This window comes from Wyeomyia smithii, chromosome 2 (assembly GCF_029784165.1).
Source record: "Wyeomyia smithii strain HCP4-BCI-WySm-NY-G18 chromosome 2, ASM2978416v1, whole genome shotgun sequence".
Classification (NCBI taxonomy): domain Eukaryota; kingdom Metazoa; phylum Arthropoda; class Insecta; order Diptera; family Culicidae; genus Wyeomyia; species Wyeomyia smithii.
This window is the reverse complement of record NC_073695.1, coordinates 269683385-269709484: the sequence shown is the minus strand read 5'-3', so window position 1 is coordinate 269709484 and position 26100 is coordinate 269683385. Positions and strand designations below refer to the sequence as shown.

At 38.9% G+C, this 26100-nt stretch overlaps 1 protein-coding gene across 1 annotated transcript; it reads right to left on the bottom strand.

Annotated features, from left to right (window-relative positions):
* Nucleotides 1-7281: 7281 nt before the first annotated feature.
* On the bottom strand, nucleotides 7282-20391 carry LOC129725916 (cyclin-dependent kinase inhibitor 1B). The gene is made up of 3 exons (XM_055682349.1): nucleotides 19467-20391; nucleotides 18843-19210; nucleotides 7282-8986 (listed from the first exon to the last, which is right to left on the bottom strand). Exons 1-3 carry the CDS (start codon nucleotides 19622-19624, stop codon nucleotides 8844-8846), a joined length of 669 nt encoding a protein of 222 aa, XP_055538324.1. The 5' UTR covers nucleotides 19625-20391; the 3' UTR covers nucleotides 7282-8843.
* Nucleotides 20392-26100: the final 5709 nt, after the last annotated feature.

Here is a 26100-nt window from a genome sequence, read left to right as displayed (position 1 = left end):
TTTTCGTTATTTACTTTCGGGCTTGAACATCCATCAAATATTATCAATTTATTTCTATCAATCAACATTCCAGGAAAATATGATGACATGACATATTGCCTGACTTCGTAATGTTCGATAAATACTACAGATTGGTAAAATAGTCCGGATACAATACGAGCGAATGATATACGAATGCCAGAGGAAATTTTAATAGAGAATCATTAGTTAATGTGTTATTATGATTCATTTTTCAGTGCTTAGCGTTTGACCTCTATTTCTGTGTCAGTGAAAAAATCAACTTAATATCCTCGCCCCAATAGGACGATTAATGTTAACTTCTTTGAGCATAGCCAGTTTGATGTGCTGACGGTAAAGCTTGTCTGAAAAGTTAATTTTGTTTTTAATTTATTCAATAATTCACTGTCAGAGTTTATTGGAACACACATCTTTCAAGACATGAATGTGAATGAAGTTTCGGGAAAAAATTGGATTCAGATTAATTGAATCGCGATTACATCTTAAAATAATCGAATCTTCTAACAAATCTGGCGCCATGCGAGGATGAGTTTTTTGTAGAACAAGCTTACCTGCCAAAAAGCACCACTCTACTGACACTTGGGAAACTGTAGCTTCTCATAACATAATGGGGCCCAATTTGTCAAGTTCAGAGTCGCTTTCTAGACATTTTTACTGCCTTTAAATTCTGTCCCTGTATAAAAGATTTAACAAACTTTAATTTATAAACTTTGGTTTATTCATAAACTCAAGAAAGAACTTACTGTTGTCAGCAGGTTATTTTTCTTAGAAAGGAGAAAGGATTTATTATTCTCTCCATGTCACCCATTACAGTGCATCCTTGAACGTTGAATTCATGCTTTGTGCCCCACATTTAAAAATGCCTAGACAGTCTTTTTTACCATCTTCTTTACCCTAATATTTTGCTGCACAATATTTTACTCATCTTGCAGTTTTCTGAGCAACTTAGCATGTTCTTTTCTTGGTCTGTAGTTGCAGAGTAGATATATTCTCTCTTCAACTCATATTTCTAGTTTCTCATTAATTCGTTTCTTCAAATTTGCTCTAGTAGTCGTTCCTCAATTCATGAATTACGTTTAAACGACAACCTTTTTACTTTGTAACATCGAGCCAGTCTAATTTCAACCTCCAATTTCTGCGTTGATTTTTTAAATTTGAAATGGAATTACTCATTTCCGCAGTACGTGAATTTATGAGGGATAGCGCCTTCAATTTCCAATTTAATGTTAGGTGAAACTCCTGACGATCTATTTTTAAAATAAACGCTCTAAATTTCCTGGATCGGAGATTAGCTGAAGCACTCGGTGGCACATTTCCTTTATATCCTCCTAGTCCCAGCTGACTTGCTATTGTCGGATGCATTACCACTATGTGCCGTTGAATTATTGGTCCCTTAAATTATCATGATTATCTGCAATCATTTCTTTGTATGAGACGAACTCATTCTACTATAAGTATGATAGGTTTTAACTTACAATTAGCTCCAGTGGTAAAACCAAACGACTCGAGAGTATTGTGGAGATCCGCTCGTAACACACCACCACGTTTTTTTTGGGTTTTGCGTTGTCATGGCCGAAGGATTCTGTACTTCACAAACGACAACGAGTACCCTCTGGATACTTTGAAACGTCCTTTACGGATTCAGTCATACTAAGGTATTACCATCAGAAGTCGTCTACATTCAATTTGGTCCATGACTACAGCTCGCCAGCCATGTCGTCTGCGAAGTCTCCCGATTTTCACCGTTTGAACGATGAGTGATTCTCTCAGCAGCTGATGCAACTCGTCGTTTATCCGCCTCCGCCATGATCCATCTTCCATCTGCACTCCACCACAGATGGTACGCAGCACCTTCCGTTCGAAAGCCTTCCCCGGGTAATATGAATTCGTGGTGGGAGGTTGATACTGTCTTCTCTGGAACCTCATCCTCTCAAGTACTAGCCTACGATGCGTTTATGGCCAGTCCAACTCGTCCAGCTTCAGTCTTTAGTCTGATGTACGTCTACGTCATCTTCTCAAGCGTTCGTGCTACAGTATTAATGTCATCGGCGAAGCCAAAGAGCTGGACAAGCCTTCTGAACAGCCCTACGTATCACACCTTTCAAAGCGCGCATTTCTGACCTTGATTTCGCACCTGCCATACCGTGAATATTTGATTCGTGGCGGTGCGGGAACCTAGAAAACTTGCTTGGTATTGCCCCACGAATTCCCTCGCAAACGGTGATAATCGACGGTACAGAATTTGAGAGAGTACCTTGTAGATGGCGTTCAGCAGAGTGATTGAACGGTAGTTGCAGCAATCCAACTTGTCGCCTTTTTGTAGGTGAGGTACCTCCTCCACCCAAATCTTGACAATAACCCAGAGCAGCGTTTCAGCCGGTGATTCGCCTCCATGTTACAATAGCTCACTAAGGAGTTGGTCAGCTCCGGCTGCTTTGTTGATTCACAGCCGGCCGATCTCAGGGCCGGCGTCACACTTTTTTCCCGAGTGGGTAGTAAGGAATAGAGAAGGTTCATGGATGGCAAAGGCGTAGCCAGGGAGGGGCGACCTATACATCAGCAATAGGATCTCAATGGTGCTTATTACGGGAGTCACTTCGCGGTGAAATATATTTCACTCTCACGCTCACTTCACTTTTTAGACCTATTCCCGATTTCACCTCAAGTGAGGTGACAAAAATCACCTCCGTGGAGTGAGATTGACAGTGAAGTGAAATTAAGAATAGGACAAGTGAAATGAGATTGTTTCCCAGCTCAAAAATGTCCCAGAAAGTCGTCCCAGAAAGTCGTTTCTTCCCGTTTTATTAGATAACACCAGATCTTGACGTGTTCTGCATTTCTAAGACATTCGGCATCAAAAAAAATGTTTTTTTCGGTATCGAAAATTTCCTGAACTAGTTTGCATTTTTTTCATCGGGCAAAAAAATGAAAAATTGACCGCTTTAAGGCACGTATCAAACTCCGATTCGCTTCGTTACTTATTCTTCAGTAACCAATATTTCCAATATTTACCATAAGATCACAAATCAATCAACTTTAAGACTTATGGCAGCTTCGTGGAATCATTTCACCGTTCAAAATGATCGTGAAATAATTCCACGCAAAACGTCGCTTTTTCCGTTCTCACTTCACTGATATGACACTCATAATAACCCAGATTCCACGGCAGATTCGTGGCACTTCGCGACGTTTTTCTCACTTACGTGAGTCCCGTAATAGGATTTTGTTCACTTCACTCTGATTTCACCGTGAAGTGACTCCCGTAATAAGCACCAATGTAATGTATAAGGAAAGTTTGATTTTCGAATTGACCACATCGATATTGAGCAGCTCCATCTCCTTCAACGATCGCTTCGAAAAGATCGCGAGCCACAGAAGCCCCTCTGTGGGGAACTTAGTGTGTGAAATGAACTTCACCTCGGAGTTTACTTCCTCCGTGGGAGCAGTAAAATACGAAGTGCCCTGCCAGTCGTTGCCATCCAGGTTGAGATAGGTCTCGACGTTCATCACTACCGCCACGTTGCGATTCGCTGGGAAAATCGACTTTACCATCTTATTCAGCCGCTGCCGTTGCGTCATTGCTTGCAGCCTCGAGAAAAGTGGACGGGACTGCCGCTGTATGTTCATGTTCACCAGGTACTTTATTTCTGTTTGGCCGGTTGCATCGACCTCCCGGCCAAGCGCATGCAGCGAAGTAGCCACTTGTTCCTCGGTATTTCTCTTCAGCATCCTATGAAGCTTCTTGTCGCTCAGGATCGTCGGCAGTCCGGAATCGGGCTTCCTTTCGATGCTGTGATTGCTGTCCAATAGTACTATGTTGTAGATGCCGGAGCGGGTGTATCCGGCGTCCACAAACTGCCGTACGATGGCCATATAGCACTCGGCGGGTTACCGTTCCTTGAACGCGCAAACTTCTGAATAAAGTAGCTTCACTGTTTTCGCCATCACGTTAAGAGTTTGAACCAATTTTCGTCTGCTGACTCATGGGTTAGGTTTATACTGCATGGGAAATTTCGTCAATGCGTGTGAAGGTAAAACCACGAAAAAACATTACATTACAAGGGGGGAGGGGATGAATTGATTATCTTACGTAAGAAAAACATGTTAATGCAGCTGTGCAAAAAACCATGCTCATTAAAATGTGAACGGTAAAATTCATAAAAGGTTTTCCTACGGAAGGAAGATTAACTTAATTAGTCCGTGTATACAAGCACAAACGATTTGTTTCTTCTTATTCCGATAGTTTCGGTGACTTTTTTTCACCTTTTTCACCAATAGTCGTCAGATAAACAAAGCAAAGCATAATGATGCAGGAGAGACAACTGAGGTAATTGAGTGTTCTGACGGTTTGGGCGATGCTGAGATCCATCCAGCATACAAAAATGAAACAATATGCTTACGTAATTATTGAACGGCCCCTAATATGCTCGCCTAATACTTGTTCGTGAGAAGGTTGCCGTCCAGGTCGGCTTGTGGTACATAGGCTTTACAGGAACTGTTTAGCTTCGATCTTCCCACTGGCGCTCCTTCTTCCGTAAGACCGAGTTTTGTCTATTTCGTGCGCGTCAGTAGCGCTCCACGATCGCTTTCGTTCGGTGTTGCAGCATTCTTCTCTTCCACTAACTGCTTGCACTCGTTGTCAAACCAGTCGTTTCTTCTTTTCGGAGCCATTGTGCCATACCAAGTGCCGCTACAGAATGTCCCTCCAGCCATCTTCAAAAGTAGCTGCGCTAAGCTGCTCCTCCGTTGGAAATGCTGCTTCCAGCTGCTTTGCGTACTCCCGTGCAACTTCGGCGTCCCGTAGTCGCGACTTTGACGCGTGTTTCGCATCATTAAAAGTTTTGAGTACATGCATACTGCAACCAGGTCCGAATCTACACTCGCACTACACGCTAAGTGCGACCGTTGATGTCGTTTGAGAAGGATTTACCGTCGATTAGAACGTGGACAGTCTTACCATTTTGATTGGTTTTACCTCCTGCTTTCTTGCTTCTAACTGTTTACGAGATTGCTGGACACGTTAGTCCTTGTTTGGAATAGTAATTCCAACATGTGACGGTATCCATTCGATAATTATTCGCATGCTTATTATGTTCTCAAATATCTTGTCCGATATTTGATGCACGTTTTATTTTGTATCTGGCTCAGTAAGTGCTTAATGCTCTTTCACAGCCAATATCACAATCGGTCTGTAAGCTGTGCAGTCATTTGGATCACGTCCAGCTTTCAGAATCATCTTATTTTCTTCAAATGGTCTGGTAAATGACCTTTTTTATAGTGTTCGTTGAATTTTTCCACTATTTTGATCTTGTGCCTGGAAATGCGTAAAAAAATTAATCGACCATTTTTGCTTTGAATTCAACTTTGGCTGCTCTGCTAAGACTGCGTATATTTCGCAGGTGGAGGGATTTTTTAGACTCAAGAGTAATTTTCTAAAAAAGCGCTATGCATTTTTTCAGAGGTTATCATTTCAAAACATTCAAAGCATTATGGCTCAGAAACTTTTGATTGTACAGAAAACTGTCTGAGAGGGAGAGGAAGTCTTCTAGTTCAGCGGTACTCAACCTTTTTTTGTCCGCGTACCCCTTGGCAATATTTTCCAAATCTATTGTACCCCCTGGCTTGGAATGTTCTCGCAGAGTGGGAGAGAGTAGTGGTAGATCATGTTGTGGTAGTCTAGCTCAGGTTTCAAATTAAACTGTGGCTTGTTTGATTGTTACAGTCATGTTTTAAGAGCAAGTTTGAACAACAAATAAAGTATTTAAAAAAATTCTCCTGTCCGCCATTACTGATTTTTCTTTCGCGTACCCCCTGAAGGCTCTCGCGTACCCCTAGGGGTACGCGTACCCCAGGTTGAGAACCGCTGTTCTAGTTTACCCCCGGATCGTTATGATGATTGACGTTTGATGTCTTTTAAACTGGGAATCGTGCCCAGTTAGCGAGCAAACAGTTATTGTATTACAAAAACATCAAATAATGGATTGATGAAATTGAAATAGTATTTGTGATATACAATTATTGAGAAATCGCTTACAAAATCAACAGATAACAGATATATGTACAAAACTAACAAGCAATCCAAAGATTAATTTCACTATTTGTTCTGCGCACAGCCAAAGGCATAATAGAATCGATAAAATTATTATCGCTCATTTTGTGGGCCTTTTTGCATTTTTCATACAATTTATCGTCTAGGTTCCAGGACATACCCGGCACATCTTCCTGGAGTATCGCAAAATTATCCCATCGATGGTCTTCTGTTCGTTTCGAAGCTCCTCAAATATTAATGAAAGATAATAGAGAGATATTGCACGCCTACTATGGTGGTCCACCTGCTGTGCCACGTTTCCAGCGAAATTGTTGCTACGCAGCAACATATCCGTTACCAGTTTAAAATTGGATCTGCATTTCCTGCGCTATTTGGTCGAAAGCTCCGGGAATTCGATCAGTCGGACGAAATGAGACTGCCTAGAATGTTAGATAATAAGTTAAGGAAAACAAACTAACTCGGTGATAAATTCTGTTCATACCTTCAGGCATTCTATCAACATGTAGATTTCCGAGTTGGTCGAATACAATTGTTTTAACCTGTTGAGTTGCATGGCTTAATAATATTTACATTAGGTGAAGTGAAAGAACATACATTAAGTGAAGTTTACATTAAGTGAAGTGAAAGATGTATAGGAAACGTTCTAATTTTGAAAAACAATAAAATGGCAGCAGCCTATTCGAATTTAGTTCATGAGCTAATTTGATTACAGAAAGGTGGCCTTTATCAGTCGTGTAAGTGTATTCAGGAAAATATCCTCGTTCTCATACATGGTCTGCCATAACTGTTTTGTATCTACTAATTGCGCGATGCCTCACAATTGATGAATGGGATCTCACACTATCGCACGATTCTTCTATTTATGAATGGGAAACGATCATGCTCTAAGGCTCTAACCAGTGACTTTGTTAGTCTTCAGCTCACCAAAGTCCCATCGAAAGTCGTGGTTGATACCCGGTTATCTGCTGCTGAATCACGCAACAGATCTTCTTTGAGCATATGCTAAATCGCATACCTATTAAAATTATTGTGTTCGTTAAGCTGTTACTATTATTTGTTTCGAAAGTTTTCAAAGCGATTTCCATTCGTTCTTCTGTCGTTGCCTACTGTGATCATCCACTTCGAATGCCTAGTTCAAATATGTACTCCAAGTTCATTCTAAATTCACAGGACAAAATTGTTCACATTTGACGTCCTAATATTTACACTGAACATATGCTAGGTCATGTTGCTTTTATTTATTTCGAGATACGCACACATTTCTACTGATGACTGAACTAAGTTGTTAATTTAAATATCGTTTGTAATAATTATTTTGAAAAAAAAAAAACTTAGTGGTTAATTCAAATGTGGTCAAGCTGTGGAATCGATTATTGTCCCTTAATAATGTCATAAACACAATAGAATGGGGAGCTTTGTAGGGTCTCACTAGACGTATACTGCCGTTCCAAGCATAGTTGTCCCATGTTCTACACAAACCTTATGTATGCTGTGACAGTTATGCTTGGAACGGCAGTATAGACAACAATAGTATAGGAATATATGCAATATTGGTATCAAAATACATGATGGTTTACATAATAGTCGACAAACAAACAAAATATAGAAGATTCTATTTATGTGTACTTAGAATAAATATGTTATTCTGGTAATGTGTTTATATATTAAATTATAGTGTGTTGTTTATTTACCTAGAGTACGGTTTGCACTAGATATTTTAATGCGATACCAGGGGAGAAACAGGACAGACTTCGTACACACGTACGTAGCTAACTAATTGCGATCCTCTCTGAAGGAAATCCTATTCGAAGATCGACGTAGATCGACAGCACTATGTTTGCTTTGAAGTGTTAATTTAGTCCTAATCCTAGTCAGTAAAAGCTATCCACCAGCTTTACTCTTGGTTGGCACAAAAGGTACGCAACGATTTGTGCGTAATCATTAAAACTAGCGACTTACGGGGTAAATTTGTACAGGAACAGAGTGCAGTAGAAGATCGAACCTTTTACGGAAAATGCTTCCCTTGTGTGGTGTGCGTGTTTTTTGGCTAAAAGGGAGAGTCCAGCCGGGGCAAAAGTATTGCACCCAAAAACCGGCCGATTATTGCAGTAATGTCCCACAGACTCTAGAGCTTAGTACTATTGCAAACAGGAAGGCTTCATTTTTGAGATCATTTCGCCTGCGGAGGATACTCTCCTATCTTCCCTGTGGCGCACCAAGAAAAGCATTTTCCTATGATTCAATCCGCAAACGGGTGAATTGAAAAATTTGGCAAAATTTCATAAACCGATCGAAGCTAGGACCAACACACTAATCAAGTGTGGAGGTTTTAGTTTTAAAATTAGTTTTAGTTTGCCATGTTGGAGGGGGTTGAAAATAAAACATCTTTGATAAGCACATCGCAGGGCGATGTGCTTTTCAAGGAGATTTTTTCTTCTAACTTTTGCCGCCTCTGGCGGTATATTTACAAGCATATATTAGAAATATATTTACACTCAGAAAAAAAACGACTATACGAGGGTCACCATCGACCGAAAGGAGCTACCTGAGGTTCGCATTCATTCAGTCGATCGTGCCTGGTATTGGTCAATTTGAATACTTGTTCTGCAGCTGCTTGGGTTTTGCTGCGTGTTCTCTAAACTTACTTATATACTAGCAAAAATTTCGTTATTAAAAAGAATTGCTCCGACTACACCTATTTTCTAGTCTTCTTCGAACTAGTCCTGTTTCTGGTGTAGTAAATTATGGTAGAAATTAAAATTTAATTTGCATATTGTTACTCCGACGCCGATTTGCTCAGTTGATTCACGGCAGTCCGAGGCATTGCTGCTGTTGATGACGACTGCGTGGAACGTGCTTTTTTAGCCGGGGAAGCTTTCGAAATATTACCGGAGAGACGTTTGCGTTCCTTGAGGTAGTCTAAAATGAGACAGAAATGATAAAGATGAATGAATATAAAAAGTTGGATAAAAAAAAAACAACGAGAAAGAACTGCGTCTGTGACACAGACAGCACCTGTTGACCCATTTCTTATTTCAGCGCACAACGGGCAGCAAGAAGTACAAGTACGCGTACTTTATGTTGCAGTAAAGCAAAGCAAAGTAAGGAAAAGGCAGGTGATTTCTCCTGCTGCCATCAACGGTACGTTTGCACAGAACCCCGTTAGCCTGTCTGTACACCTGTGTACAAGCGAAGTCACCGGTTAAACAACCCACTGTCGAAAGGGGAAAGCTACAGCTGTAAGCTTATGCATCTGCTGCTTAGTGTTTCTGCTTTTGGGGAGGAAATATTTACTTAAGATCAAACAACGGGCAGCTACTGATTGATAAAATAAATATTTCCACTGCGCAAACAATCACGTTAGGAAGGGATTCTCGCCCCACAAAAGTAGTGCAAACAGAGCACGTGTGGCCTGTTTGTTTCGCGCCAAATTCCAAACCATTCCACCAGAAGCCTGAACAACCAAAACAACATAAAAAAACATCCTGCCTCACGATAACTAATAACAATCCGCCGTCGCAGGTAAAATGACCTTGCTCTGACCGAGTTTGAAAAAGGCGCGAACTGGCAGAAACGGAAAACAACAAACCACTCATTAAATCACGTATCATAAGTAAAGCAGATCCGAATTATATAAGTCATCGTCATCGTTATCGTCGGCGTCATCGCCGTTGTCAGTTCGGGCCGAATCATTGTTTTTTTTGCTTTGTATGGCACTCACGATAGTCACCTTGAGAAGATTGGGAGGGATTTCTAACTTGTCTACAGCGTTTGAAGTTCCGAAGAAACCGTGTTGTTAAATGTTTGTGGAAAAAATAGTTCTGCAATGCGAAAGTTAGATAAAGTTATGGGGAAATTCCAATTAGCATACCATTTGAAGTCCTGGGTTTGCAATTGTCAAATCCGCCAATTGGCGTGAAATCCCTCAATAGAAGTAAGCGATGAATTCGGTAGTCACCGCAAACATCATCATCATCATCATAATTGGCCTTCTGCGTTAGACATTAAGCCAACCAACGATTATCACATTCTTTGACTCGTGCTGCTCACATCGCCGCAGCGTGTGGCACCGTCATGGTTTTGTTGGTGCGGAAAACAAAAACACCCTCAACACAGACTTCTTTCCATCGCGTTGACATTAAAAATGTTATGTTACAACATAGATCGTAATACGACAGCTGGTCCGGACAACATGACCCACGTGTTTGCGCTCTGGATCGTTGTTGATCCACTTCAAAGATAGTGCAACTTCTGTTCATCTCATGCATAATGGATGAGCTGACGTGGCCTATCGGAAGTAATCCTTATGGCCAAAAATAGCATTCAATTTTGAATGCAGTCGGAAAAAGGGTGCATAATTCCAGTATGGCACATGCATCGGAGGTGGTAAACGGTCATAAATTAATACGGTATCCGGAACATATGTTGCGGTGGCACGGTTATCTCGGCTTACTTATCTCTCTCTCTCTTTGTCTGTGTACAGTAAAAACAAGCAATTTTGCCATATCCGCTCAATCACCGGGTGTGGACAATAGATACACAACTTAAACAACCGTAGGAAGCCAAAGTAAGGAGAAAGCAGATTGTGACAGTTTGTCATAAATTATAGCCGCCTGCTTTGACTCAAGCGTAAGTCAAGAAGGTATAAACTTGAAGATAAGATCAAAGTAAAAGCAAGCAAAAAAGAAGGTTCCTAATGACTCAACTTCTTTTCTTCTACCGGGGCAGAGGAATGCGAAAAAATGCACGAAGAAAAGAGGGAAACTGCAACGCTTAGGTCTAATTTGTAAACAAAGCGTATCGAATGAATCACTTGAGTCCAAGCTAGAACCGCCGATCCATTTGTTAAAAGAATTTTCCCGGCCGACCCACACAAGCAGAGCTATGCACAATACAATCGCTATCTGTCTTCATATATAAACAAGCAGCGAGGAAAATATTGATGAGATTATAAACCCCAGCCAGTAGAAAAGATTAGTTCCAAACCACTGACCACTGAGTCGGCCAATGAGGAGAATGAAAAGGAAACAATACGAGATGGAAATGAACTTCGGTTGCGCTGGACGATAGCCAGAACTAATTAATTTTCTACTTCATGCAATGACGGTGATGATGCATCATACTGCCGGCCGAGAACCGGCTGACCGTTGCCGGCCAGGCCGAATTTCCTCAGCTGCTGCTGGGTGAAATATTAGATAACAATTTCGAACAGACTGAGGGTTAGAAAAACAAAACGAGGCACAGCTTGTTTTAAATATTAACTTTTTTCTTCTATTGGGGATTTGAGGATAGAAATCTTTCGTTGAAATGAATCTCTTCCGGATTCTTTTACCCAGTTTTTCGGGCTGATCTACTTTTTCACGACATGATTTTAGCACAAAGTTTTTTCCACGATTTTCAGTCTAGTTTAATGTCAATTAAAACGTAGTGCAAAACTTGAATTAATTTAACAGAACATATTAATAATGATAAAACATAAAAAACTCAGAAGAACAGCAAGATCATCGATTTACTGTCGTAGCGTTTTTTACGATTGAGCTTCGTTTGGGCAATACTATTATTGAAGCCGAGTTTCCGATTGTTAATTTAAATGTTCCTAGCAGATTCAGAAGTGTTTCAAAACTCGGTGGCAGTAATCGGGTTCATCGCTGCTACATTTGCTCACGGGAAGACTCATTTAAGTCACTGAAAAGGTTATCTTCGCTCGGGGCACAGGAATGGTTAAAAAACTTTAATCTTTCATTGTTTCTAGTTTGAGCTCTAGGGCAAAACCTGTGTTTAGAAGTGTAATGCTTTCATTCGTCCATTTTCTGGCAGAGTGTAAAACAGAGAAGCCATGACGTCATCCGCCATATCGTCAGAATGAACAGTGTACACCCGATTCTTTTTTTTTCCACGGTGGATGCATGCGTGTAAAAGTCGTGTTATTTCGAGAATCCGTGTAAAAAAAAATCGTGGCCGTACAAAAAGATAGTCCGGTATAGTAGACTCATATGCCTTTTAACCCTTTACCGGGCCGAGGCTAAAAAAATGTCATTAAATTTTATTGTTTATTTCTGATCACTGATCATAGCTCATAATTATGAAGCAGAAAAAAACGAAAGTTGTTGGTGGCAATATAGTTGCCACTGCCTCATAAAGGGTTAATGTACACCGCGCACTGGTGCACATATAGAGTAACTTTTCACTAACCGGGACTTCATTTGCATGCAGCGATTCAACCTCATAGCAGTATGAGCAGAGCAGTATGAAAAAAGTGCATTCCAAAAGCTCCAACCGGAAAATTATAGCTATTCAACCATTCCTATGAATTTTGGTGTCCCTAGCCATTACCAAAACGCGTCAACTTACATGAGAGTGTCGCATAGAAATTGCTCGCCGAATTCGTCGCTTTAACGTTATGTTACAAGGAAATTCATTTGAGTCTCTGAAAAAAAAAACTGTAATGGCTAGGGACACTAAAATACACAGGAATGGTTAAATAGCTATAATCTTTCATTTATTTACCGGTTTGAGCTTTTGGAGTGCACCTGTGTTGACCACAGTTATGTGTTGCATTCAATATGATCGTCATTGTAGCCTCGTGATAATGGCTTTTTGGATTAGTCATTTTCATCGCAGTAGCTGTGATTTGTTTTTTTTTTTTTTTTTTTTAAGGGGGGGATTTGTTAGTAGTTTAGGTATTTATGATAAATATTAGTAAGTAATGAGTATGTGTGTCCAATCACAAATGGTGACTTCTGAACACCGCTGGGATTTGTTTATTTCAACGATTCAGATGACGTCACTGAAAAATTACAGGTTCGGAGTAGTTGGGGAGCTTACTTAAAATCCTTTAAGGTGTGATAGCCAACCCTATTTGATGAGAAATATACTTCTACGCATATGCCCAAAATTTGCCTACTGCAGAGTTATTCACTTTTTTCAGTTTTCGGTTATGTTTGCCTTTATCGAGGTCTAGCACAAGAAGTACGATAGCTAGCACAATTCTGTTGGTTTCTGTGGAAGTGGAGCAGAAATTGTGAATCTTACTACATTAAATGTAGACGCATCTTTTTGTTTTTAAAGTGAAATAGCAGCTAAATTAACAGAGTTAGATGCTTGGTGCCAAAGAACAAGTTTTAGAGAAAACTACAATGTTCAATTAAGTTATGTTTATCACACAATTCTCAGTGAAAATTGCAGTTTAGTTCTCCAGAAACATTTGATTTCACACTTGTTCCTTTCTAAAAACTTCTTATTCTCTTTAATTTTAAATTTTTAAGACACTATTGATCATAAACTTTTCTAAGCTTTCCAAAGAAACCAACAGAATTGAACTAGTTGTCATACTTTTTGTGCTAGACCTTGTTAAAGGCAAACATAACCGGAAACTTAAAAAAGTGATAACTCTACAAATAGAGTCCTCTATCACCTCTTAGAGTATTTTAAGTGAGCTCCCCAACACCCTGTAGATTCGTTTGATGCCATACAAGAGGTCAATATCTGCAAAAGAATACGGAAAGCGCAGCATAGGGCCAAACTTAAAATTTGTTTGGGTTTTATCCCTGTTTGGACTCATCACTGCGACCAGAGACATTTGATCTATTGTGATATTGCCCAGGTGTTTTCTGTATTCCGAACTTCATATTATTGACCAGTATCACTATTGAAATGAATGATACGTTTTTTCATTTATATCCGTGCTTGTGTGTGATATTTTACCCTTCCGTTTTAAGCTTACTGCTCTACAATACCGAGCCTCTTTCTATCCTACCAATATCGCCAAATTATAATTCCCTGGAGTGAGACTTCACCTAACGTTCCTCTCTGGCCAGGTTTATTCTAAGAAGGACTTATTATGTCAAGAGGAAGGAGTCTTATCGAAACCTCGTTTCTCGTGCCAATATCGCCAATTACAATTCCCTGGAGAGGATGAATATTCCTATGATCAGGTTTATTATAAGAAAGACTTATTTTATCAAGAGGAAGGAGTCTTATCGAAACCTCGTTCCTCCTACCAACACCGCGTCACAATTACAATTCCCTAAAGAGGCATTTAGTGATTTACCTCTGATCAGTTTTATTATAAGTAGAACTTTTTTTACGTCAAGAGGAAGGAGTCTTATCGAACCTGGTTCCTCCAGCCAAAATCGTGCCATAATCACAATTCTCTGAAGACCCACGACCACCCGCTTATTTAAGCGAGCTCTGTAACCTTGCGGCTACGAAGCCCTTTTGTGGATTAAGCCACACATCACAAATTTCAAGCCAAAAAAGTGCTCACCAATAACTTTCAAAAAAAAGGCATAGCTCTACGTTGCATTATTACGCCATCAAACTTTTAATGTTTCTCAAATAATTGATTAAATTATTTTTTGAATACATTTATACTCAGCATCTTTTTTTTTAAATTCGAATAAATTTTAAACCCCTCAAACGAGAATCAACGTTATCAGAAATGATGTTTGGCTTCGATTTAGTTGGGCTATAGCCCAACGAACGGAAGCCCAGCTAAAATGTAGCCCAAAAGGGTGGCGAAAACCTGGAAAATCTGGGAATGTCAGAGAATCCAGTTTTCGATCAGGGAAATAAGGAAATGTTTGAAAAAAACAGGGAGAAATTTTTAATCACGGCGCGATTTTTTTTTTAATGACACTTCAGCACTAAAACTGATTTTTTTCCAGTATGAAAAGTTAATGGGAGACCTCTACTGTTTGTTTTCATATCTGATAAAATAATTTTTCCATTGGGATTTTAGATTTGCGTCCATATACGTTGCACTTTTTTGTGCATAATGTTATAATTCAGGGAATATCAGGGATTTGAGTATTTTTTGCGTAGAGTAATCCCCCTGAAAAAGAAATATATGACGTTTTCAATAATAAAATTTAAATTCAGTCGTAGTCGGCTCAAAATCCATCCAAATACTTGAATTTATCATGAAATGATTTTTCCAGGATGACGAAAAAAATTCAGAGTCAAATTCCTTAATTTTCGCTGATATTCCATGAAATTTAACAATAATTTTCCTGATATTTTTCAGCATTCGACACAAAAAAGTGCAACGTAATCTAACGCAAATTCCAGTAAAAAAAGTATTCAATCGGATGTGAAACCGATACGTAGAGGTCCCGAATTAGCCTTTTATGCTAAAAAAGGTTTTTGTGCTAGAAAATCGTTTAAACAAAATGCGTCTCGGTTAAAAAAATTTCCCTGAACGTTCTGTAGTTTTCCTTGATATTCGCTGATTACTCTGATCGAAAAATGAATTTCCTGACAATCCCTTATTTTTTCTGGTTTTTCCGGGTTTTCGCTACCCTGTTTCAGCATTTTTTTCTATCATTCGACAAAGTTTCATTCTAGTAGCCAAGGCTACAACTAACCAAGAAGCGAAACAAAATAAGAATTTCTTGTTTATTTCCACTGAACGATAAATCACGAAACCGGAAGCATCCGGAAGGTTTTTCTTCACCGTTACAACATAAAATACTAACAGTTTTACTTAATACATGCCGTTCAACCAGATATTACCGGCAATATAACTTATCCCATTTTAAGATAACTTATAAAAATAAATATTGTTGGTTCTATTACATTGATTTTGACAAACACCTGGGTATTCGGAGAGAATACCTTACATGCTACGTACACATTACTGTTCGATCCACTTTGTTCATTTGTTCATCTTCGAAACGTTATACCTTAGCTCGCGATATCGAAGTGTCACTTCAAAAAAAAAGCTGTTGAATTGCAGTCGGTTCAAACCTCTCGTTACGTCCGTAAACATAACTTTTGGATGTTGACAAATTGTCAAATGATAAAGCAAACATCACACTTCAAAACGAAATACTAGACAACAAAATTGAGTTTGAGTTTTTCACTTTTCATCAGGTTTGAAGCATATTTACTCCTATGTGCGGTGTTTTATTTTCAAAAATATGAGAGAAACAATATTTTTTTAAATTTTCATTTATGTCCCTGTAAAAACATGGTTTCAAGGTAATAACTTCTATTTCACTTTCATCGCTTCCAGCTGTTAGTAGAATCTGGCAAGATCCTTAATAGAGTATTGAGCAATTTTCACCATTTTTATTCTCAAATCTTTGACAATTTTCGCCTTCTCGCGCTGTCTTACTTCCTTCTGCTTTTCTCGCTGTAAACCTGCTATTAGGTTCAAATGGATGCTAATGGAATGCATGGGAAAAATGTAAGGATCAGCGGTTTCCATGCAAAATTCGACCACAATTAGACTTCGGCAAGAAGAGCTTCAAAGTGGTCGAAAATTGCACATGAAATTGTCGATTTTTTTTCTTTGATGACAAATGTTTTAAAAATGCATGAAACATCGAGATCTGAAAACATTTTCTGCGGGAATTTCCGAGCTGGGGCCAATCTATAAGAATGTATAAGCAGCTTTCTCATGGTCTGTAAATTAAATTTAATCGTCACTCTGAATGAACAATTTAAAAAAAAAGTTATGCAAACCAACCCTCATGAAATCGGACTTTTCCTGGAAATCTGCGTGACAAACCACGGAAATTCCAAAATCTGCGTTAAAGAAAGACGCGTAAAAAACCATTCCAAAATTTGTGTAAAAGCAATTTCCAAACGAAATCATGACAGTGTTTCAGGAATTCAAAAAAATATACACATGCATACGGAATCGTCTTAAAAATTTAAAAATATGTAAAAAAATGTTTTACCAAAAAAAATTCATTCAAAGGTTTTAGAATAACTTTTTTCCTGGTTGTGTATCTTTTGTTTGTTTTTGCATCTTTCCTTCACAAAATCCAGGCAACAAAGCAAAGAACACAGAATTAAAATAAACTCATAATTTTTCACATTTCCGTGGGAAAATGTAAATGGAAAATATTGATACTCACAGAGATTTTATATTCTATATTATTAACGACATTTCTGATGATATTCTTCGAGCTCGCGCATTGTGATTGACGGACGCCACAGCAATCCTTCACGGAAAATGTGATACGCAAGATGAGATCGTTCTAACATTTTCTTCGAAAAAACCCGAAGCCGCTTGGCTAAAACCAACAGCCAGATTTTCCATAACCGGCAGAATCAGACCAATTAGGTCACACATACAAAAAATATTACAGGTTTTCTGGTTGACATTTATTCCGAAATAGTTGAATAAATCATGCGGAAGATATGCTGAAGGATGAGGTTTTCTATGTGAACGGTTTTCCCGGACATTTGAAATTCCCGTCTATTTCCCGGTAGAGTGGCCACCCTGATTAAGGGTATTGTAAAAAATCTGAAACAAGAATTAAAAACAATGCCATGGGTTTTTTTTGGAGAAGACGAAAGTTTTGAGCCCTTCCGCTTAACGAAATTCGCAGGTCAAATATTTTTCGTACATTCCGTTGACACTGTAATAGCCCGGATAGGAATGTTAAAAATTAAAATCAATCGTTCCAAAAGTCATCTTAGTTCTTAGTCATAGTTTTTTTTCTAGTGCGCATGTATTAAATTTGAAAAAAAAATCCCATTTTATCAATTGAGTTTTAAAAACACTCCTCAAAATTAAACAATTACTAAAAGCTAACGAATTTCCTGCACTTTTGTTTCAAAGCTGGTTAAACCTACTTCACACATTTCCCGGAGATTTCAATAAATAAACTTCAACACGTTATGTCCACTATCGGTGTAAAACATCTGTTTAGTATTCTTTTCTTTGCCCTTGTAGACCAGAATCATTGCCGCACCATTCCTGGGCCAGCCATCTGTTCCGAAATCATACAATCATACAATGATAGTTCGAGCGACAAAGGCACAAGCCAACAATCGAAGCGCAAAAATCAAACCAAACCTTCCCGAAAACCTTTGTTCGCACGTCCGTGGCCTCTGCCTTTATGCACAGACTCGCGTCCGTCAATAAACCAATAAAAGCTGAACCTCGGAGCCCCGAGCTTGTCGTTTCTACCTTCTATTCTTTCTCTCCGCTTTTATTTTTTTTCCAAATTTTATTATGTACCTTAAACAAAACCTCAACAAAAGCCTTAATTGCTCCGGCTATCGGATAATTACAATTATTTGCTAACCGCATTCGATTGTTTCCGCAGAGCCATAGAGGAAGAAACTGTTCCCCAATGAGAAGGGCGACGTCTTTTACCCAATCGATCAATGAAACCATGAACGTTCCTACGGGCGCGGCCCAGCAGGAAAACAGGAAAGACCGAACAAAAAAAAAACAGATATCCGCTCGATTTTTATACTCTGAGCCGTGCCTTACCCGGACGACTACTTTCACGAATTCAACCCGATAATGCAATGCAGTGGAAATAAAAGAGGTATTAATTTCAGTGCGTACCCAACGCTCTCAGCAGGAGCAACGGTTCTGAACGAAGTGAGGAAAACTTTCGGAGAGGGTGGAATATGGTAATAGGTTCGCAACACTGTGCCATACACCACCGCAGCACCGTATGGGTGCCGGAACAGATGATTCCGAGCATGCTGGAATCGAAAAACCGTTGATAAATGCATGCAACCGTGACAACCAACAACACCGTCAGTGCGATGCATTAATATAGATCAGACATTTTCGTTTGGTCTTGAAGGAGTTTCGACCTTACGCTGCCTTTCTTTTATTACTTCACTCCCTCGATTTGAACCAAGGAGGAAATTAAAAAAACCTATATTTCACGCACCAGAGAGACAACAAGCGGCACTGCATTTCGAAGTTTTTCGGCATTTTTCTGCCTAATTATAAACGTTGAACTCATACTTTAGGGGACCCTTTTTTGTATAATAAATTAAAAAAAGACAAGCTCACCTGTGATTTTCGGTTGTCGTATTGTCGATTTTGTAGGCGAGCAACGGCTACTGCTGCTGGTCCGTTGGAGTTTCGTATCGGCGATTCCTAGGGTCGGTGACAGCGGAACATCCCGGTCGAAGCTGATGCAATTCTCCCGCTCCGCGCGTTGATCCAGCAGGTTTTCGGAGACGGTCGAAGACTGCGGCACAACGTGCGCAGCTGGGGTCAGTGTGACCATTCCGGCAAAGCAAACCGGCGCCGACGTCGGTGGAACCCGTTCCCACTGGTACTGTCGGTGGTTTTCCATCGGTAGGCCGGTCTGGAAGTTGAAGCCCCATTTGTCGCTGACCTTTTTGGTGTGGGCGCCCAGCTCACGCTCGAATATGCTATAAAAGGAGAAGAGACGCAATGAATAAGATTGGTATCTACTGCAACAGGATAATTTTTTGTAGACATCGAAGAAACTGACGTATTAAACATGAATGATGAAATAAATGATAAGCTGGCTCAACTCAATTATACTACTACAGCTCTTTTGAATTAAAAATATATCAGAAGTGAGATTTTAATAAAGTGAAACTATAAAAATACTACGAAATAGGCACATTCATTCGCTCAAACAAAAAAAAAACTTTCACTTACTTCTTGGACTCCTCCTTGTCGACGGGGCCAAACAGAGCCCGCTTAACACGGTCCGCCGAGATGCGAGAGGTTACCGGAGCTGTTCTCCGTATCACGGCCGGAGACCGCAGCTGTTGTATTTCCGGGAGCACCATCGGATTCAACACTTTGGCACACATCGTCTTCGTACTATAAAACGTAGTTCCCTCTACGTCTGCCTCGCTTCACGTGTAGTTTTTGTTCGTGTTTCACACACTCGCCTTCCTTGGATGGAATCAAATTGGATTACTCAAATCGATGTTTTTCTTCAGTCGTGCACTTCTGTGTTCTCTCTTTTCTTTCCACAGTAAATCGAGACGAAAATAAAAATATTTTGATACCACGCAAGCTTCGTGATAGTAGCGTACAAACAATACAATTTTCGTATGACGCAGCAAGCGATTTTTTACTGACTGATGTTTTTTTTTCGCTGCTGACAAAACAATCCCACAGTATATTTTGGTTTTTCGTTGTTTGAGGTTATGTTTATTTCAGCTAGAAAAATACTCAATTTAATCACGAAAAACAGTTTTACTTCAATTAACTTGCGTCACACTGATCAGAATTGGTCACGGCAGTGTTTTGAACTTAAGTTTTATCACTTCCAGGCACCATAAAGGTGCTCACTTTGAAGGACAATTTTCTTTGCTTTTTATGACGTCACTATCACTTCAATGTCCACTGTCAGGAGGAATACTGCAACTTCCGACGATTTGTCCACAACCGTACACTATTTACGATCTAGTTGTTAAAAACAATCGTTGCAACAGTAATATTGTGCAAATATTATCCACTATTATATAATTTTCTCCAAACGAAAGTTACAACGATAACAACTCGAACCTTTCGTTAAACACATTCAATCGAACTGACGCTTCCAACGAGACTAGCCGTGGGGTGCAGCAGAAATCCAACAGCAAGCAAAGAACGGTTTAGCTTGCGGTCGTACATCACCAACACAGCCCAAGCAGCAACCAAACCATCAACACCGATGCGAGAACAAAGGGGTCCACTAATAGCGATTTCTACTGGTGCGCTACAGAAAACGGTACCACACAGCTAGTTTTTAGTCCCCTTGTTATTACATTTTCCGTGCCCATTTTTACGATTTCTTCGTAGTAGTGGAGAGTTTCTGTGCCTCCTCGTTGATGCACACACAGCCAAAGCAATTCTGAACAGGCTGTGGGACAGACAGTTATTCGAGTCTCTTTAATTCGAACCAACAAAGGAAACGGGAAAATTAAAACTCCTGTTTAAACTCCACGCGACGGGCAGTATTGTAATGAAACTTCTGAAAGCTAAAATGCAAAAACCTCGGAAAGGGTTGAATAGAATAATTTTCATGCACGAAAGCTACAATTTCTGGGTTTCATTTAAAACTTGTGACACGTCTAGCATTCGAAGATTTAAAGCCTTTACAGGAAGAAGATGCATTAAAACTTGTAGACCAATACATATTTTCTCATTAAAAAAAAATTAAATATATTGAACGTGGTTTGGTCCATATGCAATAAAATTGTGTTATACAGTAATCACCCGATTATATCTGTACCCGATTTTATCTGCCCCCGATTTTATCTGCCCCCGATTTTATCTGCCCCCGATTTTATCACATTTTTTACCCGATTTTATCATCATAAAACATTTCATTAAAAAAATGTCAGGGGGAACTGATTTTCTGTTACGCTTCAATATTTAAGATATTTTTCATAATTCTGTGCAGTTGTGGATGCAGTTTACAATAAAAATTCAACCGATGCACAATGTTACATTTTGCTGTTATCGTGCGAATAATTGAATAGTGATACAAATGTTTATTATAACCGTATAATATGTTCGGAGAAGTTTCAAAATATTTGAAAACGCATCTTTTGATGTAGAAAGCTGGGTGATCAATCCTCCTAGAAGTGAGATAGAATATTTACTTTTTCATTAGATGAAGATAGATGCTCGGTGTCTTAGGCAAAGTATTAAGTGATCTCAAAACAAGAAACTTTACAGAAGACATCATGTTTCTATCTCTTGCATATTGCAAGCAACATCAAGTTTTCTATGAGAAGGCCTTAAAAATCGTTATTTACATTTTAAGATTTTTCTGGTTGCAATATGTCAGCTGTCTTCGGCAAAGTTTAGTGTTGTGTAGCATGCTGTCTTCGGCAAAGTTTAGTGTTGTGAGAACATCTAATATTTTGCTTATGGTACTGCGCTACAAAAAAGCAAGTTATTCATTTTACCAATTCAAACAAAAACCTGAACGGATAAAAAACTTAATTGTAATTTATTTGCAACTTTACATCGATTTTTTTAGGTTTTTTATTTTTTTTAGGTTTGTTCAGAAAAGTTTTTGGCAACTGAATTATCTATCTAAAAAATGTTTTACAAAAATAGTGATGATCGATTTTTTATTGTCACTTTTTGTTTTTGAAATTTTTTTTTCAGTACAGGATCTCAAATTGAATTTTTTATATATTTTTTATAAAAGCTCAAACTGTCTGAGCTTTTATAAAAAATATATAAAAAATTCAATTTGAGATCCTGTACTTAGAAAAAAAATTTCAAAAACAAAAAGTGAAATTCATCCCTTGAAAATTTTTCTCTATCTTTTGTCATTATTCAGATATATCGATTTATGAAAAAACAACTGCAGCTTTTTTCATATGTTTGTACAGATAAATTTTCCAAAAGAAATTAAAATCGCTGATTTTACGTATTTAGCTATTGATTTAACATCTTCAATAAAAAAAATAAAATTTTAAAAATTTTCCGATTTTATCACTTTCCCTATTTTATCACGCCAAAAATCATCAGGGTGAGATATAATCGGGTGATTACTGTATTCGTTCCATAAATATGACTATTCTTGAAATATGTTGTTATGTGAGGCATAACCCAGCAAACAATTTTGTTGATTTACAGTTTATTAAACTATTGTTGAGTGGATTTTGGGCGAACTATTGCTGAATAGGCTGCTATTTAACAAAATTGTTTGTTAGGAAGTTAACTTTCATATTGAAAGATTCAAATACAAATTTAAAACGCAATTCCTTTGTATGAATTTCGTGAAAACAGCTATAAATATCTCTTGCAATTTTCACAAATGCTGTTGTCTATCCTTTATTCCACATTATTGTTTGTTAGGAGTTCTCAGTGGTTTTCGTCGGGAGGTTTTCTGCAACAGTCTTATGCAAATTTTAATCATTTTGCAAATAAAATCAAAATCAGCTTTGTTAGAGTACGTAAAGCTCAAAATTTTCAAAAATTTACGTATTGGTTCAAACGGGCTTGAATCTTAGTAAAAAGAAACTCTTGGTTGTCAGAAGATCTTAAGTTAAGTTTATTCTCAGGCTCCCCACTAAATAACCTTCTCTCACGCTGCTGAGTTCTACAGTACTCCCTATGACTTTTAACCATTTTTATCACAATAGATCAAATGCCTGTGGTCGCAGCGATGAGTCCACATAGAAAGAAAAAATAAATAAAATGGCCAGAGAAACTTCTCTTAAAGAAATTCAACTTGGTGTCGTTGGCAGGAGGAACGAGGTTCGGTAAAACACTTCTTCTTGACAGAGTGAACCTCGCGCATAATAAAACAAAGGTCAGAGGAATGGTAGAAGGAATGAGGTGTAGTAGGTATACAAAGCCTTGGTGCTGCATTCCGATTCGGAGCTTGACCTTCTGTTTTTTATACACAGACTTCGCAGCCGACGGTTTAGTGTACAGGACAATTGCGGGGCTAGCGCTACGATCCTACTGACACTAACAGTCTTTCCCAAGCCGAGACTCAAACCTACGACGACTGGCTTGATAGGTCAGCATCGTACCTCGACCATCTGGGAGATGTATATTAAGAGTAGTAAGCTTAAAACGGAAGAGTAGAAGCACAGACCAGTACACACACTTAATCCAAAAAGAGTCGCTCGGTAATTTTTTTTACAATAATCCATCGGTAAAGTGTAATAATACCGGTATTCGTGCATAAAAGCATCAAATTAACGACTGCTCTGCAAGATCTGTAAGTTTTACCATAATTTTGTTAATTTTTACCGGAATATTTCCTTAATTTTACATTCACCGAAATCTGTATAAATTTTTACCGAACAACCTGTAAAAATACCAAATTGTGAATGTGGTGGCCATTTTTCTCATACGTGCAACCGTGCAAGACGCGAATATTTTCTACTGCCCTAGTAACAATATGGGTTTTATCAAAGTTTTATAGTGCTTAATAAAGCCAAAACAGCGCTATAAAACTTTGATAAAACTCGTTTTGTTATTTGGGTGGTGCTGCTGATTTGTTTTAATTGTTGTTGTGTGTAAGCATAGGATATCTATAATTTGGAAAGTGTTAATGGTGAATTACTCAAACAGGATGTACGAGTCGCTAACATTTTTCGTAAGTAATCTGGTTAGTTAAGTTTGACTTTAGACGGTACCGGCAGGCTCATCTATAACCGACTTTTTCTGCCACCGGTATTTTTTACAGGAGCGTTCGGTATTATTGTTCATTTTTAAAGTTTCTTTCGGTAAATTTTACTGGCTGCTCGGTTTGGAACATTACCAAACAGCTGCGAAAATTACCGACCACTCGGTTGGTGGTTTCACAAACTGTTCGGTAATTTTCGGAAACACCGAAGATTTCACCGAACGTTCAGCTGTTGAGATTCCGGTAAAATTTTACCGAATTCGGTGTTTTATTTTAAGTGTGCAGATATAAAAATTGATAAGAATGTGACTTACTCTGAATAGTAATATTGCCAATAATACATCGTGTTCAATAAATTAGGATTCAAAATTCCATGAAAATACGTTAATATTACACATTCCATTTTTGAGAATTTTTTATGGAAAGTACTTTTCATAGTAAACATCGACTGACAGCCCCTCCTTCAGTCAGCTTCACCAACTTCAAACGCTTTTCGGATCTGTCGCAGGCGGCACGTACGACTACCATGGGTATTCAATTCATTTCATTCATTTTTACACTATACTTTTATTTCACTTCACTTTTTAATTCTATCACTTTTTTATTTCATTTTTATCCAGGAAATCCATCAAATTGCCTCTACACCAGTCTTAAACCAAGTTCGCAGTAAACGCTGGCGTACCGTCCTGTTTGAACACAAAAGGGTCATCTCCAAAGAGTTTTCGAAGACTCGAAACAATTTTCTCCAAAATTTCCGTTTTATAATAAAACGGATTGAATTGGACGCCTTTGTCGATGATAATCAGTAGGAGCTTACCTCGCTCGCAAACTACCCCACAAACCATCACTAAAGCAACACCTTGGGATCAAAGAACGCTTCATTAAAATCCCGAAATATTGTCTCTTACTGCTGCCGACGATCGATCATTTTGTGCATTGTATGGATGCTCAGTGATAAATAGTTTCTCATAAAAAATTAACTCGTGAATAGCACACCGTGGAAGTTTAATTTCCGCTCGATCGAGCCTTTTTTTCTAAGAGGACTTGGAAATGCCGTGTAGTTTACGCTTATTGTCGGCCTTACATGTGGATAGATCCAATAGATATAGAGGGTGTATGTAATCACATTGCATCATTTTTAAATGGCTGTAACTTTTCACTTAAAGGGTATTTTCTGTTGAACATTTAGGTGAACTTTGTATTGTTGACACTGTGTAAGCTGCACTCAGCTGCTGGTGCAATCATTGCGAAGATAGTCAGTCGGAAGAACAGAATAGGAGAAAAAGAAATTTTATGTGCATTTCTAGAAAATCCGAATCTTTCGCATCGTGCAATCAGCAGGATGTTGAGAATGGTTGAATCTACGATAACTCGCGTTATAAATCTGTACGAGCGTATCGACCGGAAAAAAATGTTTAAAATGGATCTCCGTAGTGTAAAGGATCACAAGCGAGTATTTCAAGCTTTTAAGAGCAATCTGAACAGTTCAGTTAGAGATGTGGCTAAAAACCTGCATTTGAGTAAAACTTTCGTTCAAGAAACGGAAAAACGTGGAGGATTACACACGTACAAAGTTCAGAAGGCGCCGAATCGCAATGAACGGCAGAATACGGTGGCGAAAACACGTGCACGGAAGCTCTACACCCAGATGTTGACGAAACCACACTTCCTCGCTATGGATGACGAGACACATGTAAAAGTAGAAATCCGGCAGCTTCCGGGGCTCCATTACTTCACCAGAGGACGTTAGAAAGCAGAAGATGCCAAAGTTCACCAAAAAGTACATGGTTTGGCATACAATTTGCTCGTGTGGAAAGCGGGGCACCCCGTTCGTGACAACCGGAACGGTCAATAGGCAGGTATACTTGAAGGAATGCCCCTTAAAACGTTAATTTGTACTTCTGAGGTCACACAAAAAAACAATATCGCACGCTTAGCCTTGGGGCTAATAGCGGTCTCGATCAACTAGATTAGTTGAGAGAATTCGTTATCGATATTGTTTTTTGGCACATTTTGCATGTGTAGGGTAAGTACAACGATACACCGTGCCCCAGTGCTGAGTGAAAATTTCCAGCTCGAAAAGATCCTCGACTCGATCGGGAATCGAGCCCGATATCACAACTGTGTGGGAGAGCTAGCCGACCGACATCGCTAACCACAGAGCCACGGGGACCACACACTGAGGTCACACAC